We start from the raw sequence: 16,993 nt of genomic DNA on the forward strand, positions 1-16,993 counted from the left end.
AAAGCTTCTACTGAAAAACTCACTTTTCAGACTTAGCATACTATGGTCCGGAGGCGTCGATATCATTGCATGCTAAGGACCATTTTACAACGAATGTACGCATTAAAATATGGGTTATGTCCACACTAATTTGTGTCTATATTGGTGTCAGTATTAATGAACAAAACCGCCTGTATTTCAAGTAACAAGACATTGAATAGGAGCTTGAGTGCCACGAGTACTATAAATATACGAGCTGCAGAGGCTCCTAGTCTATATAAACAGTATGAAGGAACATATATGCAAGCTGAAGGGCTATCATGAAGACCAGGGAGTCAATAAAGACGACTTTCTGTATATATTTTAATAGTTGAAAGAAAAACCGCATCAACTCGAAGGATCATTTTACAAGAAAACCATATGCATTGGAATCAAATGTGCATTGACGAATGGTTTGTGTCTATAGCCAAGTTAAATTATTATTGTAATATCATTGCATACTCCAAGGACCATTTTACAACGAATGCACGCATTAATATATGGGTTATGTCCACAGTAATTTGTGTCTATATTGGAGTCAGAATTTGTTTCTAGTAAATGTTTGGAAATAAGCCATATTATCACATGCGGAACACCAAAAAGTAATCATTATTTTTGTTTTTTTTTTTTTTTTTTTGTAAATATATTAGATCATACCATTTAAAAAGTAAGAATCCATTTTACAGCTCTCTTGCTAGAAGATTTACTTGCTTGAAAGTCCATTTCATCATGGCCCTATTGATATCTCCATTAATCTGGCAATAGTGTGTGTTTTGAATAATTAGTGTATCTAGTTTTGTCAGCTTTTATGTAAATGTCGAGGTTGGCCTGCTTTTGTCTGTCCTAGGTGTTTATGCTGTCATCTATTGCTGTCTAGAAACAACGCCCTCTTGAATTTTGTGCAGTGGTTGGGGTCCCTGCTTAATTAGTACGCTATCTCCAGCCATTCTTATTTTGTGTTATACTCATGGTAGGTTATTTGAATGGGAGAGGACATTATATGAATTTCATCTTGAGGGCTATATAATCCTCTTTATACAAATATTCGAGAACCACTTCAAAATATTTTTTTGGATTCAATCCCTGGTCCATCAGTTTGCAATTGGTCATATTATCCAAGACACCGCAGCCAATAAAGGTCCCAAATTTATCCAAACGTTAATGCCCCATTTACAGTACTAACGGAGCTGTTACGTATTCCTCGTAGTAGATAGTAAATATATCGATTTATCTGAGATGTAGAAGCTATGACTTTAAACATTTATAAACAGGATCAAAGAAATTAAAACAAACATTTTTAGTTTAATTAAATATCCTTCATTTTCTAATTAAGATACAATTGATGCTCAATCTCTTAAGTATAACAAGGAAATGAAGAAAACAAACAAAATGAGTAGAAAAATCTATGAATGAAATCATTGATAAAATATGTCGGTAGATTATGTAAACATGATTTGAAATAAGGTTAATCGCATTTTAATGTTGCATACCTTTAGGATAATAGAAAACAAACAAATATTGCCTACTTTTAGGCTTTTTTGGGATTTCAAGTGAAATACACGTGTTTCACTTTAGCAGATTCGTTCGTTATGCCAGCAAATAAATTATTTGCCTTTGTTTGTGCTTCCTCCTGTCGTTGTGTCGATGATTTATCTAGATGTTTTGCTACCCGTACTTGTTTACACAAAGGATAGAATATTAATTAAATTTTTGTTGATCTCTTTTTTTGTATATTTTGTTGGCATACTTTCAAATGTATTTTTTTGTATTTCTGTGTAGGTTTGTTTGCTTTTGTGTTATTAAAAATACTTGAATGTAATTTGATTTTTTTATAAATTATCTATGCATTTAGATATTATAAGCAGCTGTGTCTGTGTATTACTCACTTGTCGTATATTTTATATAGGTACTTAGCTATAGGAATATATATCTACATATATATGTATTTTCGTTCTTTTTTATTTCTTGTTTTTCATGGTATATTTACTCAGTGTTTTTGTCATTATTTTTAATGTACTTACAGAACACACAGAGACGAGAACGCTGCTGCCGAAGGAACGAAGACACAAAAATCACAAAGAAGAGAACAAGCACGGCATTTCAATAATCAACAAGAAAAAATATATAAAAAATATAATAGCCCTACGATTGGCATACGAAACGGACCAAGAGTAGATAAAGAAGAAAAGTACAAAAACAAAATCTAAAATCTTTTAAAAACTAAAAGAAAATTTCCGACTACGGATAGAAGAGGAAGACATGATGACGACAACTAAAAAAAAAAATCCAAAGCAATTTAGATTTTAGTTTATAACTAAAATCATTAATATTAAGGATTTTGTTACCGACATTTTGGAATACCTACATACATCCACCATCGCACAAATTTCAATTTCAAAACAATTTCATCGTTCTTGCCAATAATAAACGTACATTTCTATTCACAAACAATACAACAAAATAAAAAGAAGAAGCAGACAATGAAACGGAATCAGCTCGAGAAAATAGCAACCGAAAAGAAAAGCATTTTCTTTTACAATCAAAACAACAACAACAACATCGACGACAAACAAATTCCTTAACACACTTTTTTGTTGTTGTTTTTGCTATTTGTGTTTTTTTTATAACATTATTCACTAACTTAATTCATGCTAAGAAATAGCCGCGTTTATTTTATGCCACCTAACAAATAATATATTTCTTTAATTTTGTCACCGCATTCACAGTGGGTCAATTGAAGAATTTTTATAAAACTCTCTCTCTCGCCAAAAAATGCATCCCCTATTTAAGGATTACCTTTTCTGTAGGTATCTCTGATTACCTTTCTGTAGAAAAAAACATTTCCGATGAATTTTTCGTCTCCAATAAACTGTTTTATGTAGGAAAGTGCATCTTCGATGAACTTTTATTTAAAGGAAAAGTCGCCTACGATGAACTCGGAGAACTCATCGCCGATGAACTTGGAAAACTCTTCGGCGATAAACTATTATATAAGAAAAGTCCGATGAACTTTTCTATAAGAAAAGTCCGATGAACTTTTCTATAAGAAAAGTCCGATGAACTTTTCTATAAGAAAAGTCCCATGAACTTTTCTATAAGAAAAGTCCGATGAACTTTTCTATAAGAAAAGTCCGATGAAATTATCTATAAGATATGTTCGATCAACTTTTCTATAAGAAATAAACTTTTCTATAAAAAAAGTTCGATAAACCTTTCTAAAAGAAAAGTCCGATGAACTTGTCTATAAGAAAAGTCCGATGAACAAGATTATGATTCGCAGGTGACTTTTCATCGAAGATGACTTTTCTATAAAGAAAATATGACTTTTCTTATAAGAAAAGTTCATCGATGAATTTTTCTATAAGAAAAGTCATCTCCGATGAACTTTTCTCTATAAGAAAAGACATCTTCGATGAAATTTTCTCTATAAGAAAAGTCATCTTCGATGAACTTTTCTCTGTAAGAAAAGTCATCTCCGATGAAATTTCCTCTATAAGAAAAGTCATCTCCGATGAACTTTTCTCTATAAGAAAAGTCATCTTCGATGAAATTTTCTCTATAAGAAAAATCATCTCCGATGATCTTTTCTCTATAAGAAAAATCATCTCCGATGAACTTTTCTCGATAAGAAAAGTCATCTCCGATTAACTTTTCTCTATAAGAAAAGTCATCTCCGATGAACTTTTCTCTATAAGAAAAGTCATCTCCGATGAACTTTTCTATATAAGAAAAGTCATCTCCGATGAAGTTTTCTCTATAAGAAAAGTCATCTCCGATGAACTTTTCTCTATAAGAAAAGTCATCTCCGATGAACTTTTCTCTATAAGAAAAGTCATCTCCGATGAACTTTTCTCTATAAGAAAAGTCATCTCCGATGAACTTTTCTCTATAAGAATAGTCATCTCCGATGAAATTTTCTCTATAAGAAAAATCATCTTCGATGAACATTTCTCTATAAGAAAAGTCATCTCAGATGAACTTTTCTCTTTAAGAAAAGTCATCTCTGATGAATTTTGCTATTAGATGAAAAGTCATCTTCGAATCTGAGCTATTCAGCCTTTCCTATAGGGAAAGGTTCATCGGAGATGAATAGCTTTTCCTACATGGAAAAGTTCATTGGTACATCTTCGATGAATTATTCTCTATGGAAAAAGACATCTTCGATAAACTTTTCTCCATAGGAATAGTCAACTTCGATGATTTTTTCTCTATAGGAGAAGTCATATTCGATTAACTTTTATCTTATAAGAAAAGTCATCTTCGATGAACTTTTTTCTATAAGATCTAGGAAAAGTTATTCATCTCCTATGAACTTTTCCCCATTAGAAAGGTAATCTCCGATGAAGTTTTCTATAAGAAAAAGAAGGGAAGTTACCTTCACTAAATTTTTCGATAGGACAACCCATCCTCAATAAACGATCTTCAAAAATGTTGCCACTCATTTGACACCCTTCTTGACACACTGTTCTTTTTTCGCTGCTATTTTATCTTGTGTCTGTCGTTGTCGTTGTTGTTTTCGTTTTTTGTTCTTAATACCAAAAATAACACTTAACGTGCATCCAGAACAGCATCATTCCCCGAATCTCAGCTATTCAGCCAGCAGCGGTAGCATTCTTAAAAAGAACACCGCAATTAGTAGTACCACAGCTGTCAGTGATTGCTGTTGCTTTCTTCTAGAAACGAGAGAAACTAAAAATTGTCGCCAAATTCTTATAGAAAATAAAACAAAGAACAAAAACAAAAAGTTAAAAAAACCACAGCCTGCCAAAAACATATCAGCCAGTCAGTAAATAAAATTGTCTTGAGTTGTTCGACGACGACTAGACAAATCAGAAAATAGAATATCTTGCCGTGTGTGTGACAAATGTAAAAATATAAAAAAACAAAAAAACAGCAAAAATTTTCAATTCAATACTTTATAAAAATAACAGAGCGAAAATTGTGTATATCCAAAAAGTGTTTTAAATTTGTGGTATAAAATAAGAAATAATTAAATTAATTTCACAACTCGGCAGCAAAACTGATAATATTCGATTTCAAAATTTAATAAAATATTGAAAAGTGAAATTTGTGCATTCATATAGAACATTTCAAAAGTGAAAACCATTTTTTTAAAATTTAAAATAATTTAAAAAAAGTGTTCATTGCCTATCTTCAAAAATGTTTGCAATTTAAAAAAAATATTGCCTACCTTTAGGCGTATCTGAGCGAATAATTCGCAACACTTCGATCTGATATTTACAACGACGCATAAAATAGAATTTAATTAAAATTACTTTTACATTAAAGACCAACAAAAATATTGACAACATTTCTTTACTATTTATTTTATATTTTGTATAGAAATGTTTTTTAGTAATTCTTGTATTATTTTATTTATTTTTCCTTTTTAACCTCAACAGCCATAAACTAAAAATATAATTGAAGAAAAGAAAGCCACGCTTAGCTTGAAATTGAAATATTCTAAAAATATTAGAAAAATAAATATAAAAAAATTTAAAAAGCTTATTACGCTTATTACCCGAAAGAAAAAGAAAATCACCATAAATCAAAAAAGGCAATACCTAATTTTATAATAAAATAAACATAAAACGTGTGTGCGTAACAACTGTGTTAAACAAAAACAACATAAGCCAAGCTAAAACAACGCAAAACCACAACAACAACAACTTATCAGCAAATTACATCCATCGCCAACAGCAAGTGCTTGCAGCAGATAAACTCTCAACTTAACTTGCAGCTACATTCGTTAGCTGTGCCCATCAACTGAATTTACTTCGTGACCCCCCGTTACAAATAAAAACTTTCAAAATTCTGCCCATAACAAATTTCAAACTTCAGCCACAGCCTATGCAAAAGATGGCAGCGCCCGTTGGAGCAGCGCCGGCGGCTATTGAGGCACCGCTATCCGCCCCGAAATATGGCACATTAATACCAAATCGGATTTTTGTCGGCGGTATAAGGTGAGTTTTTAATTTAATTTTTTTTTACTTAAATTATTTATCACACCTTTGGCATCAGAAAATTTAAATATGAAAAATAAAGGGTCTTCGAGTCCACCTGTTATGGTCGAGAAAATTTACTGTCCACTTCTACAATGTATTATAAATCTTTGCCGCGGAGGTTTTGCCTCAAAAAAGTATGTCTAGTATAAATATTATGTGGACCGAATCGTAATCAGGGGTACGGAAAGAATGATCGCGAAGATAAATTGCATAGAAACTTCCATGTTGGAATCGTAATCAGGTGTACGGAAAGAATGATCGTGAAGATAAATTGCATAGAAACTGCCATGTTGGACCAAAACTAAAACCAATGCGGTGCGGAGACCGCATCGGTCTCAAGATGTACTTTCAGAATATCGTCATCATAAATGCAAACGGACGTAACTACAGACAAATTCGGAATTGACTTTTTATTTGATTATTGTTCGTTTAATCAGATTACATATTCACACAAAAATTTAGACATCTGACATCAAAAACAGCAACCTTATTCAAGAAATTCAAACGGACGTAACTACACTCCTGTAAAAAACTAAAGCTCGCAATATTGAAGATAGAAATTCTGAACTTATATTAATGTTACTTCTGGGATGTTTGATATTGAAAATGAGATATATCGGTAAATTTTTTACGGTAGCCCACATATAGCGGTACGTCAAATATTTTTGTAAAACACATCATCCTTCTATATCGAGAATTTGTGGGATTTGTTAACTCCTACTGTGGCTCATAAGATTTTAGATAGGGGCTCCCCGAAGACAAAAAATCAATATTTGTATGTTTTCGTTGTCCTTCTCCACTTTGAGCCGCTCAGGAAACCTTACACCTACGAACACCAATAAATTTCGAATAAGATGTACATTAGGAAGAATTGCCGGATTCGTCTGTATATATATATTTTTTTTTGTATCGGTTTTATCAGCTAGAAGTTTTAGCGTTTAATAACAAGTAAAAATGATTTATGTTCAGCCGGTCCGAACATTTTATACCATAGTTTTACGTTCAAAAAAACTCATGTTTTAAAATAGTGTTTTTACGATTGGCGGACACGATAACTCCAAAATTATTAATCCAATCAGTTCCAAATATGAATTATTTGACCTACATAGCTATCGTATGAACCAAGCTCCTAACATCTTCCTTAAAAAAAAATAAACAAATAAATAAATAGTAATAATAAAAAAGTTTTCCTAGGTCTGCCAATTTCGGTTTCACCAATTTTCGATCGAAGTCAATAGTCCTAGTTCATACCAGAGCCAGATATTTTCTCTTCCTAATTGCGTTGTAATTTTGAGGTGTTCCAGTGATCGGCAATCATGCCCGCCGTCAATTAGATGGAATTTTCTTTAATTACAAAAAACATCAATATTTTCTCAATTTATTTTCTTCTTCTTCAAGTCTTCAAATACATGTATGTAAAGTTACAAGTTATCAACGGAAGAAAATCGTGAAAAAATGTAAATCGAGAATGGGTGGTTCTCTTAAAAAATTGCCATAGCATTTTTTTATATTTTTTTTTTGCACCAATCACAACAACCACGGTGGCCGGTTTTATGCACCGGATTAACTCGAGGGAATTCTTCGACCAGGGGCTGCCCCCTCAACTACTACATGTTTGTGCCGTATTTTTAACATGAGAGAGGCATTATATCCCGGGATGCTTGCTACGAACACTTCTGGCCCGCGGTTAGACAGAAACCCCGGATCTTGTTTCTGTTTGTCAGAACCGCATCAGAACCGCGACCAGCCTTATGCAAATTTCATATGTCCCATTTTATAAATTAAATTAAGAAGTGTGCGGGGATGAGGGGGGTCTTAAACGAAAGGTCTGAGTGTGCACTTTTTGAATATAGGCAAAAAGAGTTTCGGAAACGGGAATTTTTCCGATTTACATTTATCACCGCACCCTTCTTCATTTTTTACAGAGGCCCATTTTATGCACACTCTCACTCAATTTAGTTCTGCAATTTCGCATTCTCTCACTCTCTCTTAACACTATGTGAGCCAGAGAAAAAGTTGGGTGGTTTAAGTGTTTGCTAGATACATTTTAAGTTTTTCTTCACGGACTTCTGGTGTCTATCACGAGCTCTGGCATTCCATCAAGGTAATGGCGACGGTGCTTGCGAATGAGTGTGATGAGCTTCGTCGTACAACATCTGAAGACCAGAGAGTTAAAGAACTCACCCTTAACCCTTTCAATGTTTTTGTCGAATATATTCAACATATAAAAGTAAGCTCCTTCTTTGCGATTTTTCGGTTATCTTATGTACCGTTACTATTGATGTTTTTGTTTTTGCTGAAAGACAGACGAAACTGTCCGAGGGTTAAAATGAAAATTTCTATTTTATATAAACTCTATGCCTTTATATGATTTTAAATACAAAATTTTAGATTTTTATTCCGACAAAAAATGTTTTTGACACTGAAAGGGTTAAAGTCAACTGATTAGTATGCGAACATTAGCGAACAAAATTGTCTAGCTTTGCGTCATTGAAGCCGCAGCAAGTAAATTGTGGGCAACGGTTAAGTCACTCTCGAATTCCGGGAGGAAGGATGATGGAACGGGTGTTACGTTTAACGACATGGCGATGACTGATCCGAAGAGGTGCGCGAGTTATTTAAACCAGCTCATGGAGCACCCCGATTTAGTTTTTTTCTTTTTTTTTTGTCAATTTCCTTTACCGTCTTCTCACTTTTCGAAGAATTTTAATTAGTTTATTAATTTAAAGAAGAAGCAACAAAAATGCACTTCGGGCCACAATATATTAATTGTAGTGCGAACATTTAATTGTCCAGTAATTAAAGCCCTTTTATGTTGGGCATTCAATGTTGCAAAAAAATAAAAGCTATAAACGATGCTTAATTGGAAATGCGAAAAAATAGCAATGCTTTTAGGTGTGATAAATAAAATGAATTAAATGTCCACGAAGAGTATGTGTGTGTCTGTGTTTTTTCCGCCAATATCCATATCAATTCTTCCATGCTTTTATAGATATTAATGCAATTTTCCATTTTTTTCTCTCTTTTCAGCGGCGACACAACGGAATCCGATTTGTGTCGCGTTTTTTCCGCCTATGGCAATGTGAAATCAACAAAAATTATTGTCGATAGAGCTGGTGTCAGTAAAGGTTATGGTTTTGTAACCTTCGAAACCGAACAGGAGGCACAAAGGCTGCAAACGGATGTAAGTTTTTTTCTGCACTTCTTCTTTTTTGTTTTGCTTATATTCATTGAAGGCGCTTTCTGTTGGTTTTTTTTTCTGTTTTCATTTTTTTCTCACCCTCCCACCATGACATCCTCTTTTTTCCTGATACCATTTACCTGTATTTACCTTACCATGAATTGTCATTTACCCAACCACCCCATAACCTTTGCTTTTTGCATCATGATCTATAGATGATTGTTAGTGCAACAGAAAAATAAAAAATCCAATATTTTTTGTTTTATCAGTTGTTTTTATTTTGTGTGTGTGTGCGTGGAAAGGCTGTTTTCATTTGGTATCTTACTTTTCTTTAATTATCGTTTTTCTTTTATAAAGAATGTAAAGCAACAAACAACGATATAAACCATAAAAAAATAATCCTTCTTTTTCATTTTTTTATTTCCTTATTTTATTTTTTGAAACCGAAAAAAAACCTTTAATCAATACTTACACACACTCATCAACTTTCAGTGTATTGGTAACTCATTCTTTTTGATGATGTTAAACAAACAAATGGAGTTTGATAGAGAAAAAATTCTCTCCGCTTTTCTGCGTTTAATTGTTTGCTTAACGTGAGCCATAGTTACGTGTCGACTAATTACAATGGCATTATATATTTGCACTCATCAGTGTGTGTGTGTGTGTGTTTGTATTTAAATGGACATGAGCGACATTTAAGTCGTGTGTCTTTTAACGGCGAAAAGTTCTTCGGAACTCCTGTTGATGAAGAAGAAGAAGATACCGGTGATGAAGATGATGACGGCAACGACAGCAGCAGTTAGTCATTCAGTAACGTAATTAGCAAAATATTTTTTTAAACAAAACAAAACCAAGCAATAACTATAAACATTGCGTTTTCGTTACACGTTCACGTTAACTTTTTCAACAAGTTTTTTTCTTTATTTCTTTGTTATACGTTACGTTGCAGTTACGTTTACTTTTTACATTGTTTAAGTTATTTATTTTTTTTAATTCTTTCATATTACAATTGTTTTTTTTTATATATAAATAATTTAACGTTGCGTTCAGTTGAGTTTCTTTTTCGTTTAATTTTTTTTAATATGCAAATATTTTCTTATTTCTTTATGGTAAAAAATAAAATTTAATATTACGTTTTTTTTATTTATCGTTTCAAAACTATTTTACTACCACCCACTTACTACCAGCATTATGTTCTCATGTTTTATATAAAAAAATTATACCTCTATAGATTACGCAAAACTGTTTTTTTAGCAAAGCCATAAAAATTGTTACAGTGTGTTTTACAGTTATTTTCACATTAAAATTAACATGGTTAATTATTCAATTAGCAATTAGTTTATTTGTGTGTGTGTGCGTCTGTGTATATGCGTTTAGAATGAATTTAGTCGCGTCAATGAAAGTTTTGAAAATAAGTAAAATTTGTGTTTTTATGGCAGTGTAATGCAATTTACATAAAAAAATTGAATACTATTGTGTTCCAAAATTTTTAATTAAAAGAAGAACATTTAAATATAGCAATCAAAGCTATATTTTAATCTGAACCTTTGTGTAACCTGTAAAGAAAAATTGACTAATTAACTGATATTGAAAATATGTAGTAAAAGGTGTATATGAAATGACTAAGTATTTGGTGACTACTGCGGAATCTATAATGATGCAGATGAACAATTATTTTCGCTCTAAATAAATTTGATTGATAGTTTATCGCGTGTATAATTTAGAAGCCTGTCAGAAAGCCACAGTAATTAATATTTTAATTAATTGATGGCACTGAGCAACACAAAAAATAATTAATTCTGAGACTTGAAATGGATTTTGACGTAGAATATTTTATTCTTTGACATTATATACCCAAAATTAAGTTTCATGTTAGTTTAATGCACTTTGTCGAAAAAAATACTGGGAAAAGTCTTCGTAAAAAAATACAAGAACATTTTGAAATTTTTGTTCAAAATGTCTGACTATATATTCGGTATATACATTTTATATACAGATTTCTCTTGTTCAGTGACTTATGGGTATTATTGATGGATATTATTTTTGTCCTTTATAGTATCCTTCTAAAACGACATCTTGTGGGAAAAATGGGTAAAAACTAGTAATAAGTACGATATTAACCCTAAAATGAGTTTTTGTTTTTTTTTTAAGATTTTTGACGTTTAAGCTGATTTTTTAGTTTTAGTCTATTCTGAGACTTATAGTAAAACTTTAAGGCGAACATTTCTGTAGAATATTCTGAGCAGCTTTAACCCCGTATTGAACGAGTTTTCAATCGCTCCTGGAGTCGGTTGCATACCAAAATATTCCTTGATATTTTATCAGTAATATTGCCGAATACACTATATTCCTAATGTGCAAGGATTTCAAGAAATCATAATTCGAAAATTATCAAAATTCTTGAAAAGGCCGATACACGTGTCTTCTTTTTTTAGCCCCTCTTCCATAATCTGTTGGAATTTCCCGGTAATTATCAAAAGAATTAAAATTTGTCGCACAGTGGAGTTTACTTATTCAATCATTAGAAACTTTCCAAATAGAAAATTGTATGACATTTTAAAACGCCAGCGAAATATTTGTGCAGAGACCCCATAAAGTTAACCCTTTATGGCCCAATGGCAACAAAATGTTTTAGAGCTTCTATTTAATATGCAGCTGGTAGAAATAAATAATTCGTTGGATTTCATATGTCAAGCCCTGATTATGGACGACAATATGAAAAGAAAAATCTAAAAATTCAATTTTTTGGTAAAGTTATGAGCTTTTCAATACAGAGAAGAGTTCAAATTGTGCGAATTCTGCCATCAGAATTATTTTTGATTCTTGTAAAAAAGAATATAGAGAATAATTTAAAATGATTTTTCCGTCGATATTCCATTTGGTTTTCTTGATATTGGACTTTTATTTTTCATAAATAATGTACTGTATCTCCCGAGTGCAAGGATGTTGCGATGCCAAATTTTGTTCATATCCTATTTAGGGTAGTTGCATTGAATCTGTTAACAGAAAATTGTTCTATGATTACGGAACTAAAATCGGGGAACACAAGGTTAATGATCAGAATGAAATTTGTGTTAGCCCTATCCGTCTTTCCGCTGTATCATCAGTATCAGTACGCGTACCCAATTTTCGGTATTTTGGGATTTTTCAATGTAGTTTTATATTTTGGATTCACATTGGTTAGAAAACCTCCCTACTAAAAATCATCTTTATTGGTCTAAGACTCGGATAACCCCATTATTCGGTATTTTGCCCACGTTTTTTAACCGAATTGCCTTTTATTTGATTTTTTGGTTTCTATTTAGTAGCAAATATTCCTACCGAAAATGCTTAATTTTGGTATACCCCCTCAAATTGACAAGACACCATTTAAGTTGGGAAATTATGATTCGCTATTGAATAATATCGTTTTAATTTGAAAATTTGTTAACATAAGTGGTCCTTGCAAAGTGTTACCGCTTCAGTTGATGACAAGATAAAATAAACGCATTTTTGCAGGACGGGTTTTTCGTAATCAGGTCTTTATATGTGGCGTGTACGCATAATGTGGCAGCCATTAGTTTTTTTTTTGAATGACTTTTGCTAGTTGGGGACGTATTATAAATTTTTGTTTTGACCATCTGCATGGATAAATTATCAGTACGACAGCTTTTGTTTAGTGGACTTCCTCCTAAGTCAAGGAAACCTGGATCGTGACTATATACTTATTCACTATATGTGATATTAAACTTCTGGGGACATTATATTCTTCAGACTTCTGTCTTAGTGATATTCTACTCATATATTCATCGACAATGAGTTTTTCTAATTGCCCACAATGAGTCTTATTATCCCAAATCCGAATTTATCGTTTGCCATTTCTATTTGGTTGCTTGTGACCGTATATTACATTTTTTATTAAAAAATTATTAAAATTACCTCTTAACATTCGAGAATACTTAAACTTTGCGAAAAAAATATATACTTTGATAACTATAAAATTGATATTTTTATAGTCGTCAGAGTTGCAGTTACTTCCTGCAAAATACCAAACATTTCTGGGAAAAATTACAATTACAGTTTCAATTGAACCTAAAACGTCGAAAAAATACCAAGTTGATCTATGTTTTATCCTGAAATAAAGAGATTTCTACATATTTTTAAATAGTCAATTTCAGTTGCATATGTTTTGAACACCACTGTATATATATATTTTATATTGGCTCAAGGTTTATTGGTAGACTTCATATAACTATACTCTTCATTGTTCTAGATTTTTAGGGTTGCAGACGTATTATTTTTTCCACCGACACACGTCATTTCGTTGGTTTCAAGATCTTAGCCCAATTTTCCAACCTGAGTGTTTGCAGTTTAATACTTTGGCTTAAACGGTCAGTAATTTATCGTGGCATAGCGCCTAGCCTGGTCGTTTTTTTTTCAAACATCGATTTTTGGCTTTATTTTTGCTTCCTTTGGCACCAGTGAGCCCTCTCAGGATTCAGTACACCCATTAATTCTCGATTTCAGAAAAAGGAAACAATTTACTTTAAGGAGATGTATTGAATGATTTTCTAAGTGAATTTATATCCCTCTGTCCGGCTGCATGTCTGTCGGTCCATGTATATTTGTAAACCAACTGCTGATTGGTCTTTAGACGAATTTTTTTAAAATTTTTGGTATTTGAATTGGTATCGTTTGCCTAGTTTTGTTTATCTTTGTTGTATTAGTTCGGCTGTAGGCTTTTTTAAAGTAAAAATCGTTTTTAATTTTGATTTTTAATATTTATTGTTTCCAATATTTCGATTGGATTCTCCAATCATCCTCAGGGAACTACAATTACATATATTTTAACAGATTTTGAAACAACAATAAGGAAATAAACTTACTTGAAGAAAGTTATGTTGTCTTTAAGTCAACGTTCTTACTTCAACTAAAGTCTAACAGATTTGTATTTGTTTACTGTGTGTCTATAGATTTGAGCGCAGTTGTCTGTGTCGGTTTTATAATTGAGTCGAGTGTCAAGTGGAGTGTTGATTATGTGCAACATCTCAAGAGTAAACCTTTTTTGATAATTACTTTCTTGAGTTAGAATTTTTATGTCATTAAAATCTGGGGTATGTCCTGTTTTTGTGCAGTGTGCTGCAAGGGCTGTTTTTTGCTCTATGGGTTTGTACAGAGCTTTTTGATCCGATTTATGTGCGGATATTCTTGTCTTTAATTTAGTCTTAGTAGTGCCAACATATACCTTTTGGCATACGTTGGACTTGTCTCCCTTACATTTAATGCGGTATACTACGTTGGATTTCTCCTCGTCTTGTATTTTACTTTTTAATTTGCTGAAAAGATTATTCAGCGTGTTTGTGGTTTTAAATGCCAGCTCAAATTTTGTGTTGTCGTAAATGTTAGAATATTTTAATCTTTCTGAAAACCCACGTGTATATGTCATAGTTTTGTAAATTTTCTCGCTGTTGTCGCTTGTTTTCTTTGTCTTTTCTTTTCTTGCTCGTATCATGAGATTGTCAATAGTTTTGTCCGGAAAATCATTTTTCCTCAGGATCTTCTTAATTATATTAATGTTTTTGTTGTGATAGTCTGGATGGCTTATGTCTAAAACTCTATTTATGAAATTGGATGCAGTGTTAATTATTGTTCTTCTCGGATGTCTAGATGTAAAGTTAATCAGTCGTCCCGACGCTGTAGGTTTCTGGTACCAGTCAAGTTTAAGATGAGGTCCTTCTCGTATCACTAGTGAATCCAGGTATGGTAATTGGTTGTTGCTTTCAAGTTCCATAGTAAATTGTATTTGAGAGTTGAATGAGTTCAAGATGTCCAAATTGTCCTTTATTTCGTCTTTTTTCATGACTGTAAAAATGTCGTCCACATATTTGGTCAAAATCTTTGGTTTTGTGTTCATTCGCTGTATTGATGAGTCCAGTAATTTCTCCATAACTATGTCAGCTATGACAGGGGAGGCTGGAGAGCCCATAGGCATACCTTTATTTTGTTTAAATATTTTGTCGTCATATATGAAATATCTTGTGTCCTTTATACATAGCGTCAGAATTTCCATGAACAATTCTTTTGTCATAGATGTATATGTTTTAATTGTATCCCACTTATCTTCTATGGTGTTGAGAGCAAAATTTACTGGTATGCTGGGGAAAAGTGATACAACGTCAAATGAAATTAAGGTTTCGTCGGGGTTGATCTTTATGTGTTCAATTCTTGTTTTAAAATCTTTTGCGTCTTTTACGTTATATTGCGAATTCTTTGTCAGGTTCTTCAATATGTTGACGATATATTTACAAAGACCGATAGCTGGGGAATTAATTGTGGAGCATATGGGTCTCAAAGGGGTACCATCCTTGTGAATTTTGGGTAACCCATAAAATCTTGGCGCAGTTGATGTCTTATTCGTCATTTTATATTTTTCAGTTTCATTAATTATCTTTAATTTAAATAATTTTTCCACCAGAGCATTGTTTTTGTTTTGTAATATATTCGTCGGATCTCTTTTTAAGCGTCGGTATGTGCATATATCTCCCAAAATTGCTGTCATTTTCGTTTGGTATTCATTTTTGTACATGGCTACTGTTTTCCCACCTTTGTCCGCACTGGTTATGATCAAGTCATCATTTTGTTTTAAAAAAGTTTTGCACCGGCCCACTGTGCTTATTATTTGTTTGTCTCTTGTGTTTAATGTTCCTTTCTTTTTCATATGTTCGTCTATTAGTGATACCATCTTTGTTCTCGCTATGTCTTGTTTCTCCTTGTCATCGATTGTTTGTATGCAATTTTCTCCCTCTGCGATGACGTCAAATAACGGGAATGTTTTTGTTGTTGTGGGTAATGCATATTTTGGGCCCAGCGAGAGCAACCACTCAACTTCTTTTGGGATATCTTTCTCTGTTTTGTTTACAAACCATCCGTTTTCGTTGTCCATGTTTACTTGTTTGTTATGTTGTTGTAATGATTTGAGCTTTTTGATGTGTGTTGTCTTGCATGTGTTAGTGTAACTCTCTAAGAGTTTTGCTTCACTCTCCATAAAAAGTTGCAGGTCTTCTTCATGTAGAAGTTTGGTCATTTGTTGTTGCAATTTCTTTTGTCTTAATTTGTTTTTGTGAGACAATTTATGTTTTTGTTGTATTAGGAGATTTAGAATTTTGTTGTGAAAATGGTAGACGTGATTGTCGAGAACTCTTTTAATGTTTGGCGGGATATCATTGTTTGTTTTGAAAATGTTGTATATGTGTTTTGTGCTATAGTTTATGAAGTTAGGGATTACGCCAACTTGTTTGCATTTCATAAGAAAAGTCGTGGATGTCAATAAAGTGGCCGTCGATTTGTTACCTTTGGAGTATTGTTTTGTAATCTGCAGTGAATGTTCGTTGTAGTTTTCTTTGATTTTTGTGTAGATAGTCATCTTTTCGGTGTGCCTTCCGTGTATGGTGTTTGAATTGGTATCGTTTGCCTAGTTTTGTTTATCTTTGTTGTATTAGTTCGGCTGTAGGCTTTTTTAAAGTAAAAATCGTTTTTAATTTTGATTTTTAATATTTATTGTTTCCAATATTTCGATTGGATTCTCCAATCATCCTCAGGGAACTACAATTACATATATTTTAACAGATTTTGAAACAACAATAAGGAAATAAACTTACTTGAAGAAAGTTATGTTGTCTTTAAGTCAACGTTCTTACTTCAACTAAAGTCTAACAGATTTGTATTTGTTTACTGTGTGTCTATAGATTTGAGCGCAGTTGTCTGTGTCGGTTTTATAATTGAGTCGAGTGTCAAGTGGAGTGTTGATTAT

At 32.4% G+C, this 16,993-nt stretch overlaps 1 protein-coding gene across 2 annotated transcripts in view; it reads left to right on the plus strand.

Annotated features, from left to right (window-relative positions):
* Positions 1–5,753: 5,753 nt before the first annotated feature.
* Positions 5,754–16,993, plus strand: part of LOC133329217 (protein boule) — a 41,869-nt gene continuing 30,629 nt past the window's right edge. For both annotated transcript variants that reach the window (XM_061537720.1, XM_061537713.1), the window contains exons 1-2: positions 5,754–5,981; positions 9,054–9,207. In XM_061537720.1, the coding sequence (XP_061393704.1) occupies positions 5,869–5,981; positions 9,054–9,207 (267 nt within the window). In that variant the 5' untranslated portion in view covers positions 5,754–5,868. The remainder of the gene's footprint in view (positions 5,982–9,053; positions 9,208–16,993) is intronic.

Source organism: Musca vetustissima, unplaced genomic scaffold (genome assembly GCF_032173495.1).
Source record: "Musca vetustissima isolate MV318-11 ecotype Yass unplaced genomic scaffold, APGP_CSIRO_Mvet_v1 utg611, whole genome shotgun sequence".
NCBI lineage: Eukaryota > Metazoa > Arthropoda > Insecta > Diptera > Muscidae > Musca > Musca vetustissima.